Source organism: Echeneis naucrates, chromosome 5 (assembly GCF_900963305.1).
Source record: "Echeneis naucrates chromosome 5, fEcheNa1.1, whole genome shotgun sequence".
Taxonomy (NCBI): Eukaryota; Metazoa; Chordata; class Actinopteri; order Carangiformes; family Echeneidae; genus Echeneis; species Echeneis naucrates.
This window is the reverse complement of record NC_042515.1, coordinates 24118031-24131366: the sequence shown is the minus strand read 5'-3', so window position 1 is coordinate 24131366 and position 13336 is coordinate 24118031. Positions and strand designations below refer to the sequence as shown.

At 39.7% G+C, this 13336-nt stretch overlaps 1 protein-coding gene across 8 annotated transcripts in view; it reads right to left on the bottom strand.

Moving 5' to 3' along the window:
• Positions 1-13336, bottom strand: part of cadpsa (Ca2+-dependent activator protein for secretion a) — a 131141-nt gene that overhangs the window by 90408 nt on the left and 27397 nt on the right. For all 8 annotated transcript variants that reach the window (XM_029501196.1, XM_029501195.1, XM_029501198.1 and 5 more), the window contains exons 2-3: positions 11521-11634; positions 7502-7834 (exon numbers count right to left, since the gene is read on the bottom strand). In XM_029501196.1, coding sequence (XP_029357056.1) covers positions 7502-7834; positions 11521-11634 — 447 coding nt within the window. The remainder of the gene's footprint in view (positions 1-7501; positions 7835-11520; positions 11635-13336) is intronic.

Sequence of the window (13336 nt, the reverse complement as noted above, 5' to 3'; positions counted from 1 at the left end):
AAAGAACGAACATGCAAACATTGATGCCAAAACCTTCTTACTGTGATACCACAGCAACACCATGCTGCCCTATTCTATACAATGTTTTGTTGAAAAAAGATTTTGCTGTGAGCAACATCCAGCCTTCCATCCATTCATTCATTGTGAGTATTGTGAGTCACAGCATTTCGACAAAAGAGCAGAAGACTGAGATTATGTGTAGGGGGTGATTGTCTAGCCATTCCAGCAATACAGAGTCTGAGACGGAGCATCAGGCTGAATGATAAGTTCAAGCAGAATGAACCTGCTTGAAGACAGACCATGGAGTTGCATGGCCATTGAGGTAGCATTACTGCCTAATTGATTAAGGGACTATGAGTGGGTTAGTGGAGGTCAGTGAACAGTGGAGTTAAATGTGACCTTTTGGCCTAACTGACGCTAGACTGCTGCACCCTGGTCCTTCTACAAGGCATTTACTGCAGGTCTGAAGTAGTCAAGGCAACAGGAATTATGGACGAAGGGCTGGGTGGTCTACTGAGTCATGTAGGACCTGAACTTCCCAGAGTTGCATAGAGCAAAACAACACTTGGTGGTGTAGGCAAAGTTGTTAAAGAAGGACACCACGTAATCAAACAAGGCACCCATGTTTCTTGCAACCTTGGTTGGTGTAACAAATTAAAAGGTGATGTTACAAGTATCTACAAAAAGTATCTAATGTATTGAAAAATCATTAGGGCCATCGTTTAAATTTTACAGACTTTTGCAAAATGTCACCAAATTCTCTACATATTCTGCATAAGCTAATTATATGTATAACACTCAATAAAAAAATGTTTACGCTGTAATGGGGGATAGTACATGTAGCTCATAAAATAATAAGAAAAAAAAACAGGAGGGAAATTTTCCAGATTTTCTATATAATCTAGTTAATTGTTAACCAAAGAAAAATTAATCACAGAAAGTTCCTCACATGTGTTTGGGTTGTTCTAAAGCTGATTTGAAGTTTCTATATTGTTCTGCTCACGCTTTGGAGCAGTAATGATATCAAATCTGTCTCTTATCTTTTAATCTCTAAATATCTTATTGTCTATGTCTCTCTGTCTTTGTTCTGTCATCAGAGGACCAACCTCTCCTCACTCTAAGATCAGAAAAATACAGAACTGATTCCCTTTTGGCTATACAAGCAGCTGACAGCTAGATCTCTGTAAGACACTCTGTTTCACCCATGAGAATCAATAGCAGTGTATGATGTAGAGACGTAGCTCTAGACATCACTATCAAAGATGGAGGATGGATAAACACAGAATTAAAGCAGCAAAGCTCCAGTCAAATCTGAACTAATTTTGCTCATGATTGTTCCAACCAGTGCCATTGTTGCACTCAGTTTAATACGACCTTACTAGAAAAGAATTAATTCTGTATTTAAAGAGAAACAACAGCAATTTGGCATGAAACTATACTCTACCTGGCTCAAAATAAATTACATCAAGGATGCAGAAAAATCCCCATGATCAGGATCATCTTTTGATTCTATTAATAACCTCCTTGCTTCCTCATCCTTCCCAATTCATTCCACCCATCTCATCTATCAGTTGTTTTAAGCTTGCTGTTATCACCTCTGGATGGATTAAAGTCCTCATCGTAGTATAAAAAAAAAAAAAAAAAAAAGCAATCACTCACCTTCAATTCAGATAAAGGGGCAACGGACGGTATGACAAGGGGAGGGCGTATTAACAGTAGCCTCTATGTACAGGTGCCATAGCAACCACATAGAAACGGATAAAGGGCACTCAGGAGTGTTTGCATGTGTGTCTGTATCTGTCTGTTGCAAAACTGTTTCGATATTTCAGGAAAGAGTTTAAGGTCGTCATCAGGTCACAGATTATATCTTTATCTCATATAGACACTGAAAGCGGTGGTCAGAGCAGTTCTTCTTTAATGAGGTTGTTGCAGGTTGTTTGGTTTCTCAACTGCTCTTTTGTGTTATCAAAAAAAATATGCAGAGAGAATTCAAGGGGTTTCAAAGCATTTGAATGGATCATACACCACAGCACACATCCTCTGCTGTGTTGTTCCGCAAGCTGAGACTTTACATTGACACAGAAGCTGTGGACAGATAAAGGTAGGTTAACATATTAAAAATAATATTTTAATAAAAGCTCTGAATCTCTCTTTGAGTCACAGCTTTGAATGTGTGGCTGTTGTGGCTGCACACATTTTGAAAGAGTCTCAGTGGCGTCATATTATTTTGGGACAAATTGTCTTAAGAAGAGAAGCTTTTCTAAAGTGGTGCTGCCATGAGAAAGCCGGCATAGTGTCGGGTCAGGCGCTGGAAAAGCTTAGCAAGGTGTTTCCTTGGGCGTGTGTATTTTCTTCTAGGTCACCTACAGCTCACTGCTGAGCAGGAACAGAAGCTATTTCTCTTTCTCAGAGTAAGTCCACCTGACTGTTTCAAACCAAATCAAATGTATTTTCATAACATCAAAACATAACAGAATTACATCAAGATTATTTATATGCAGCAGGTCTAGCCCACACTGACAGAATTATTTAAAGAGTTCTAACAAATCCCACCATGAGCAAGCACTTAGAGAAAGTGGCCAGAAAAGCTCAGACAGAACTAGACTCAGGGGGCGCAGAGCCACCTGGCTTGACCAGCTGGCTTGAGAGAGAGTGAGAAAGAGGGATAGAGGTAGGAGAAAAAAAAAAAGGACGAGAGAGGGAAGAAGAAAGAACAAGATCAGGCAGAGAGAAAATTGAATATGTGTATAAAGTATACAGATGAAAAGAGGTATTAATGCAGGTACCACTTAAAATGTTAAATATCTGAGAATTCAACCTTATCTACTCTAAGTCTATACACAGAGCAACAGGAAATGGAAAAAAAGACATGAAAGCAAAAGACCATTGTTCACAAAGCAGAGGGCAGAAGGCAAGGGACAACAAGTCATGGTGGTAATTTTGTTATGACAACATGACTGGGTAACTTGCTGTAAAGAAGATCACAGGATGGATCTACCTGAGTTTGCAGTTAGATTACAACTGGTAAACCATCACGGAGTAGCATCTGGACCTCCTTCTGTTTCTATAATGTCCTGAATGTCTTCTCTCCAGTTCAGATCAAGTGGGTGCTGAGCCGTAGAGTTCCTGTGCAGGTGCTCAGATTACTAAGAGATTGATAACATCTCAATGACCCTCACTAGCTTCTCTTCCAGGGGCAGCAACTTCTCGATATACCTGGTAATGTCATAACAACTGAAAAGTGAAAGACCATCACCAGTCAATATGTCATTAGTAGTTGAGGAGATATTTCATTCTTTGGTGGAAGCATATGGTTTAAAACAAGATGAAACCCCTATTTTTACAACAGCTCTGTTCACTGAAACATGGCATTCATAGGTTCACCAGCAGCTTGCTGTATCTCGATGTCCCTGTTGGGGTTTTACTGTGGACCATGAGGTTTTGCTCTTGAAGCAATCGAGAACTGATTACAGAAATAGTCATTGATTGTTTTCCTATGATGTGCTGATTGCTTCAGCACTCACCCAGCTTTTCCCTGTGTTGTCTCCAGTCTGGTGTGACCAGTTAGATGCTTTCAGTGGATGCTGACTCCACCACAGCCCTAATGACCATAACCCATCTGATAAAAGGGAAGAAGCCTCTCTCTTCTTCCTTCACTACACATCCGCTGCGTTGGCCGACAATTCGATTTGTCTCCCAGCTCCAGCCATCATTACTGCTGAAGGCACATTCATCAAAGGAGACGCGCCTCACTTTTTGAACCAACTGCTCTTTATCTGATGTGTGCAGTTTATTCAAGAAGAATCATTTTTATTTGACCCCTTCTTTTTTAGCGTTACTAAAATATACTAAATGGCTAAATTATCAGGTGTATTTGGACAGATGATGAGGAGCTATGGGGCTAAGATCATAAACAACAATATCAGTACTGTACTGCCGATGACCACCAAACCACACGGAAAAAGCTGCAGTTGTGGAAGGAGGACGATTTCCCACCAGTTATCAAAATAAACCCACAGCTCCAAGCCATTATGGTTAGTTGATGGTTTTAAGTATGGGAGAAACTATCAGCTGCTGTTTCCATATATCTGTTTTTGTCTGCAGTGAGCAAAGTGTCCTTCCTGTTGTCATTTTCTGATGTTCAGATTTAACAACAAATTCACCCTGATCAGAACTGGACACACTAATCATGACTGGATACAATGATCAAGACTAAAGTCACTGATCAGGACTGGAATTCTGATCAGAACTGGACACACAGCATTCACGACTGGATGCACTGATCTTGACCTGATTTGCTGGTCAGGAGTGGATTCACTGATCAGTACTGGATGTGTTGATCAGGACTTCACTCACTGATCAGGACTGAATTCACGGGTCGGTCACAACATGTGATCATGTCTGAATCATTCTAACACTCAACCAAGACACCTGTTTTTTGTAAAGGGAATGGGAGACAGCTCTCAAATTTGTGAGTGAGACTCAGAGTGAGAGTCTCAGTTTACCCCTCTTGAACCTGGATCAGACGTAGTTTTTTCTAAATATTAAAATGGTCACATCCTGAATGCCCTGTGGAATGATCCACAATCCAGCATGAGAGTTGTGGTCACTGTCTGTCTTTTAGTGTATCTGAAAAAGGGTTTTATTTCATTCATATGTTTGATGTTTTTATCATTTCTATTGTGTATTCTTTGCTCTTTGTGAAGTGCTTTGGCAACTTTGCTGTTTTTAAAATGTTCTATATAATTAAATTGGATTGCATTGGTTAAGTGATAGTTCAGTTCATTGCTTTATATGTAGAGTACTTTATTAAAGTGAAAATGATCAATTCAGTTTGACAGTTCCCAATTGTGATCAATAAAACATATACATGAAACATAAGGTGATTGCTTTGGTCTGTAGGACAGTGAACTTAAATAAAAAGCCATATCTGAATGTTTCTGGGGTCAAAGTATAAAGGCATGCAGCACTGGGCGAGTTGTGCATAGGCCAGGCAGCCGTCAGCCCACTAATGAGGCTTTTGAAAGATAGGATAGGTGGGGGTGGGTTAGGGTTAGGGTTAGGGTTAGGCTTGTAAAGCATCCGACCTGAGCCACAGGGGGCAAAAGTTGATAGGAGTGGACAAATCCCATTCCAGCCACCTTTACTTATGTCTGTTGTCAACTTGTTCGACACAGAGTCTCCAGGGTACACATACGCTGCAACAGCAGCAGGCTGTTGTGCCGCATGTGTGCCACAGGGATGTTTCAGCATCTCATTTAGAGCAGGGATTTCATGCAATGTGTAAATCCACACAATGCGGATTAAAGGATTACCTCATGCAATGTGCTTTGGCTTTGGATGCAAAGCTTGTTCAAATGATGAAGTGTCAGATGTGCATGAAAAATACATTGAAAGAGGTTACTTGGCGGTATGTCATAACTCAGTCCTGTCATGAGGCTTCATTCATATACAGTGGAACTAGTTCAGTTTGACTTTAAAAAAACAGCAGCTACTGGTGAACTGCAGCTTCAAACATCATTGCCATCTCTGCTCCCACTGAAAGCCCTGTTTCAGACTAACCATATGCTTTTTGTGAGATTAGTTATTTAGCCGTCACTTGGTGTTGCTGGATTTTAATTGGCGGTTATTAGCTTCCGACTGTAGCTCCAACCTAGAAGCCAATATTTACTCTCTGCACTGATAACTGGAAAACACACAGCTCATTTAATTGTAAATTGCTTTGTTTTTTGTAAAGTCTGGGCCCTCTTTGCCTGCCTGCCTCCTCCTAATCACATCCCTCTTTACAATTGAACTCTCTGATCCTTGTCCACTTCCATTTTACACTCCTCCCTCCTACACCCCAGTTATCTATCTCTTTTCTATCCTCTCCTCTACAGTGAGAAATTATTCACTTTAATATCCTGTAAATACTGCTCAAATTTACCTCATGTAACTCCAACATTTCATGTTGCTTTTGTCTTGTATTGATCAAAAACTGCCATAATCAAAAGTACTATTTGTGACTTACTTTCCAGGGTTGGTAATAACATTATAGTGTAGTTTGACAGGTGTAACATCACCACTAAAACAGTTCACAGTTCAGAATTGCACTTGCAGAGCTATCTATATCATATATCTGCACTGTGCATTTCCACATCAGCTCATTATAGTCATGTTCACTCTTGTGATGTGTCTGACAATCAGGATGCAGATTACAAACTGGTCACCTCATAATGGCATATTCATAAACTTTACAGCACAGCATCGAGGTAATTTCTATTTTAAAGGTAAACAAACCATGCTGTGCCTGAGTCTGATGGGGAAATAGGGTGTTAGGATACAGCATGAAATGCCAGAAAGAACTGCAAAAATGCTCTTCTATGACTTAAGGTGTGCAGCTTTTCTCAGGAATATCCAAAGTTTTGTGTGTTGATGTGTTTTCAAGTGCACTTTTACACTTTTAGTTGACTGACAGTAAACTCCTGCTCTTTATGGTGGCCTCCATAGTAAAATCTGAGTCCAGATCTGTCTGTGGTTGAGGGATGGTGAAGTTTAGGTGAATTCAGATCCTTTTTCAGAAGCTTTAAAACCTATCAAACTGTCTTAAGCTGTAGAAAATGTTATGGTTTCTATGGAAATTGATGTGTTGACATGCAAGCTGCCAAAAAGCAGTTATTGAGAATTCATCCAGAGCACCGTTAACAACCCTGTCCTTGGCCTAATGGTATGTAGTATGTAGATAAAATCAAAAAAGCTATTAAGGCCTAAAGCGAACAGATGCTTCCGTAAAAAGCTAATATGTGGCCTTTGGGGCTGTTAGTACGTCACTGTTTCAACTTCAGAAATGCAGCTTTTACTTCATAAGTAATGACTGATTTAATGACCACCACACCTGTAGAACCAGCTTTTATTCATGTTTTCTTTTCTTCTTTTTTTTTATGGATCTTAAAGCAAAGCTGTGGTCACGCTTCTTCTGATCAAATCCAGGCTACGTCACATTTGTAAATGAGAATTGGTGATCAAACATTTTACCTGGTAAGATAAAGGTGAAAAAAAAAAAGAAAGAACGCGAAAAAGCGGGCCAGTGTTTTGTATTATTTTCCATCTGATTACTCATGAGGGAAGCCACAAAATAACACTACATAACCATACATATAGCAACAACAAACACTAAAAAGAAGCCTGGCATTCTGGGGTTTAGAGTATGAGGGCGCGTTAATTTTAACCTTGGATTTTCTTGCCAGATCTCCTGTGCTTTTTTGTTTTTCCTCCCACAGACTTTCATATCTATGAAACTATTTCACATTAATTATACTCCAAGCTTGACTCTTGAAGTCAAGAGTCAAGAGTCAAACCCCCAAGCCTGGTTCTGGTTTGCTTCACAAGGTCTAGACCAAACAATTATTGGCAGATTAAGAAAGAGGAAGACATTTTTCACAGCTCTAGGAAGATGCAGCTGCCTGAGGTATGTCATAGAACAACTGAAGGCCAAATATAAAGTTGTTTTCAGCAGACTGACCTGACAGGCGTTATAAAGAAGCTGGTGCTCAAACTTCTTGATGCCCAGGATCTGCTGAAACATTTCATATAGCTGGTCTTTGCTGAGGATGAGCTCGGAGGCGGCGCTGGCGGTCATCCTCTGCTGGTGCTTCCTCGGGTCCTCTTCACCACGGTAGATGGTGTCAAACTTGGCAATCCAGGAACTCAGCACCGTCTCTTTGCTGAGGCCATCAATTTCAGGGAGAATGCGCACCCGTTTCTCTATGTGCTTCTTAAAAACCTCCCGAGAGTCGCTGGCTGAGCAGCCACCACTTTGTACCATCCGGCACACACGATCACTTTTTAGGAAGACCTGCAATCAATGTTGTGATTAGTATATGAGAGGTCAGTTTGGATAATGTAGCACCACACTGATGCAATGAAACAAGTTTCATCCTCCAAGCATCTATAAAAGTTCACTGACACGGGTCATTGTACCTCAGGTACACCAACCTGCTCTGTGATGTACCTGTATATCTATATGTTCAATGAATTTTATTTCACTGCACACTGTATGGCACATCTTGTACTTGCCCAACCAATTCCATAATGTGTCCCTGATTAAAAACAGATGGAGGAGTAATGGTGTCCTGAGAAGAGAACAGTCACATTTCATCTGAATTATTCTGTTTAAGTGACTAGTTTGATAAAGTGGGATATACTTCATTTTGAGTCCACCCTTTTTACTACTTCCCATGTTTAAATACACCAGCACTACCTATACTTGAGCTGTGGCATTTAAGTGGAGAAGACCTTCCAGAATTTTCTCCACCAAAGGCTCTACCTTTCATCTACAAAGTCTTCAGCCAAAAAGAGTTGATTTGATTTGAGCCAAACCTGGCTCAAATCCTCGTGATCCGGTAAAACTGCAACCGCAGATAAATCCCTTCAAGAATTTATTTTCCAGATATTCTATTTAGCCGGTGGACTGTCAAAAAACCTGGAAAATCTTTTTAATGAGAATGTCCATGAAGCTGATAATGGCTTTAACAGGATGGAGAACTCATTGAGCTTCTGTGATGTGAAAAGCATCAGTGAAATTGAATTCACATTGAACGTTCATCAGTTCGGATTAATAATAATTATCAATCACAATCCTGTCACCTGATGCCATCACTGTTGAATTCTTTCTGATTCTTTGTCTCCTTTTTATTTTTCTTTCTATTTCTGTCTACTCTCCCATATCCACTCTCTCTTTGGCTGCCTCCAGTATTTTTAGCCCACAGCTAAAGCCTAGCTGAGATCTTTGGGTTTTAATTGAATTGGATAACGTGTTCCACTGGTGCCATCTGTTAGATATCAGACCATTGTCATCTGGCTTGCTTCTACCACCACATTAACTGGTAAGAAAGCATCAGCCAATGTTTTAGTGCCACAAACTCAAAACAGATGTTCTGTTCCCCCACGCCACGGTGATCTTTTTTATTAGCAAATACGCATGCAGTACACCACAAATTACACAATAATATATTTTAATAAATGAAAATAACATATATATATATTTTTTGCTATGTGAACTGAATGAAATCTGAATTCCAAGCATAGAAGGTTAGCTTGAAATATAGGTTAATGGAAATGTCATTAAATGTCATCCATGGCTTTTTACGCGTGAACCACCAACCATAAAGTTTTGCCAGGAAGGTAAAGAATGTAACGGATAAAAAGATTTAGGGAATCTAGCTTAAGTTAATTCACAGGTTTGTTTGGGTATTGGTATGTTTGTCTTGTTTTGTTTTGTTTTTTGTTTATGACAGAAAATTACGACAAATGGGTAACAGTTATGCTAATGTCACACTATTTAATACAAGTCAATTCTTCTTTGCTGCTGAAAAATAAATTGTGATTGCTGTGTTAAAGCAGTGAAGAAAAATGGATTTACCATCAGGTGACGGTTTGGCAACAACTGTTTTGTGAATTGCCAACACCCCTAAAAGTACAGGGGTTTGGGATACCAAACAGGTATTCTGGTGGAACAGAACTCTGGAAAAAAGACAATAAGATCATAAAAAGAGAAAGACTGGGGGCAATAATGTTAATTAGCAAAGTTGGAAAAGTATGCCAGAAGAATCATTTTTTGAATCATTTCACGATCAAAAGAATGAAAAAAACCAAAAGTAATTTTGAGTTACGAGTAATTCCTTCTGAGGATCCTGATGCAGACTTGTAGCACAGACTTCTTGAATAGACAGAGTCATCAAATGGAAGGATTAACATACATATTTAAAAGTAATGCTCTTTTGTGTCCATATCAGGTGGGTCTTTGGGTGGTATTTCTTGGAGTGAGACATCAGAGCCCAACAAATAAGTGATGGTAGAGCTGTCTTCTTCGTTATGAAAAAAGCATAGGGCATGCTCTTGGAAAAGAATTAAACAAATAGCCCTAAATATCAGTTTCCTGTGTTATTTCTGTCTATCTACTAAATCTCAGCATTAAATAATAAAAACGCAATGTACAGTCTGTTTGAACTATGCCTTGCAACCATTCTCTCCTCTGTTAAACTATAGATAAAGTGTATTTGGACAGACTCTGAATAAACTTGTATTTAGACAACTGAAGTCACGTGTTCATGTTGCAAAGTCTGACCAAGGTTTCTGCACAATGTTGGACGTTTACCCCACTATGAATGACACAGCTTTCATTTTTACACTACACAAATGTCAGTCAAACAAGCCCTTAAAGAAACCTTCCAGTAGATTTGATGTATAATGTTAGAATAGTATGTGTTTTTGTTGTTCTGGGTTAGGGTTAGGGACATGAACATCTCTCTATGTTTTTAATCTATTCTGCATTAAATATGAGAAAGACTTCGAGGAACCATAAAGTATAATGCTACTGATCTGCGCCACAAACTACCACCACTGAAATTAACAGCCTCGTCTCCTGGAAATTACATTACTGCAAAATTATTCTTTCCTTCGACCTCCTCGTAATTTCTGCTTGGATTATGTTTCCTGGCAACAGCTCCCCAACCCATCTACTGTTCTTGCACTTGACAAAACCCATGGGGTGATTGGGGGGAGGGGAACTTATTATCCCTTACACAGGATGAAGTCCTGCATCTATATCATATCCCATGTGATCGAACTAAGGATAAAATGTCATTTGAGGGCAGTATTCACTCTGGAGGTGCGCATACATCTTTGCAGAGATGGTTGAGGCGCACCTGGCTAAGCTTACTTAAAAATTAGACCATTACATGAGGCTTATTGAGAAAAGTTATGAAAACACCTACACTGCTGTTGATTTGTAATGAATGCACATGTTGCACATTCAGCCCAATGAAAAACATAACAAAGACTTTCATACTGAGTATTTGCTGTATAAGTCCTTAGACTCTTTCACTGAAATTCAGTAAATCTGTAAAATCTGTTAACTTAATTTTTCCCCTTAAAAATCAACACCCACACTATGAGGTGAAAAGGGAACTCTGAGCAGTATATGAAAGGTTCTGAAGGAAGAGCAACTTTTTTAAGCCATCTGATGTTAGTGACTCACCTACTGAGCTGGAGAGAAACTGCTTATTCTCCTTTGTGAGTCACTCCAGATGCTCCCTGCTGTCAGATGTTAAGTTTTAAATGAATGGTGTGATACAGACTTTGATGCAGGAAAGACTCCTCTTTCATCACATTTTATTTCCCTCTGTACTGGATGGATAAACCCAACTGGATCCCGCCCACATGGGAGCCCATTATTAAACTGTCCCAGAGGAGCTAAGTGCACACTCTGCATCATTTATCAGGGCGGACACCAGTCCCCCACACTGAGCTTTACCAGTAGTTCACTGTTAGTTCACCACTATTAGTTTAGATTAGATTTCTATAATGACATGATTTGATTGATTCTACTTAGAAACTGTAGGGAGGTCAGCGATCAGATACCAACAGCAGGATTAATGTTTTTTTTTATATGGAATATATTTGGAAATGAATGCAAAAATCATATTACTATCATCAAATTGTTATTTGTGAGTGCAAAGGTGTGAGAGACAGTCAACTGACCTCATAGTAGCTCTGCACAGCATTGATAAAGGCTTCATCAGCCACAATCTGAGTATCTCCATTGAGGAAGGCCTGGAAGCGCTCTTTGACCGTCTGCAGCTGCTGCTTACTGATCTGAGGAGAAGGAGAATGCACAAGAGACAGAGAATAATGTAGTTGAAGAAACCCGTGGCTGATTCTTCCTCAAAACTTACAGCGGTTTTTTAAAAATCCAACTGAGTAACAACATAAATATACCATAGGATGCACAAGTGCAATACAATGCCTGTCCCATCTGGGACATTTGACTGGTACTGTATGTCAGATAAGACAGATGTAACCAGGGAGAAGATGAAAAATTAGACTGTTTTATTTTTCCAAAGAATATAAGAAGATAAGCTTCGAGTGCAGAATTTATTTTTTGCGCAACACTAAAACCACAAAACTATTTTGTGGAAAGCAGCATTTTCTTATACACGATAAGGTTACTAAAATCCAGAATGAAGGAATGAGAATGATGCCTTGCTGTTAACTGGATCAGGCAACAAACAATAGCTCAAAGCAGTAAAATTAGCCAAATAGAGCTGGATTCACATTTACTTAAAAAAATAGGTGAATAGGTATCTAATGATGTTGGGTACCACCGATGAGCAGAGGCAGCATGAGCAGGGAAACAGGCTAATGCGTCGTGCTTCAATAAAGCTGCTGTGGTGTGAGCAGTCACCACTGCCGACAGCATCTGTTCAAGAAGACCCACAGGACTGAAAAAAGTAATGCCAGAGACTCACTCAATGATTTTCTGTAAATGACTGGCACCTGTAGTCTCTTGATTGTGTTTATTCTTTAAAACCCCCCGTCAGCGAGGCCAGTGAAGGTGTTGGATTATTAGGAGACTGAAGATATAAAAGAAGCAACACATTTTTAAAATCAAATACCTGACATATTAGCTTCAGTTTGATGTGCAGCTTGAGGCGCGTCAAGCCTGATTTATCGTCTGAACGTGCTGTGAGCCAATCAGCCGTCTGCAGCATGGAGGGTTCACAGAGAGCTGCTGTCAAAAGGTCCATTACAAACTGTGCAGAGCTTTTCTCAGTTTTACGCCCCAGACCACTATGATGTAAAACTGACTTTGAACTTTGCTTCATAACTGACAGTCCTTATTGTCTGTCTTTCTCCAGAGATGTGAAGTTCCATATTTTTCCCTCGCCTTTCATAGGACAAAAGCACAAATGGATTCTGACTGTCAATCTTCATCCAGAGTCATTGTGTTTGAATAAACCTTATATGACTTTGGCAGAAGACAAAAGAAGCCAGTATGGGGTTCTGTTCTCTGTCAGCACTCACATTTCTAGTGTGCAAGTAGATAACACTCACAGCTTCTCACGACATACATGACAAAACGATTTAAAAATACACAGAGGAAGGTACTTTCATATGTCTTTATTTGCCGAATTATCAATCATGTTCTGTAGCAACATTTGAGTTGCTGCAAAGGTCATAGTGAACATCAGTTAAGAAATATTTCAGGGAATGTTCAAACTGTTTTGAACTTGGGAGTCCTCAGAGGACTGATGGATACGTTGCCTTTTGGCTATCTAAAAGGCATTAAAGAAGCACTCCCTCCTGACATCTCCCTGTTATGGTTCAGGTATATTCATCCTTTTATATTCTGTACTGTTCGCTGCACAATTACATGTTATTATATGAATCATCCTTTATCTGCAACAGCACAACAACGCGATAGCCAATAAGAGGCCCCCTCCCTGCCAGGAGGCTTAAAGACCACTGGTCAGTCCTGAACCGTAGCCCTGGTAACCGTTACCAAGGGCACTGGAGG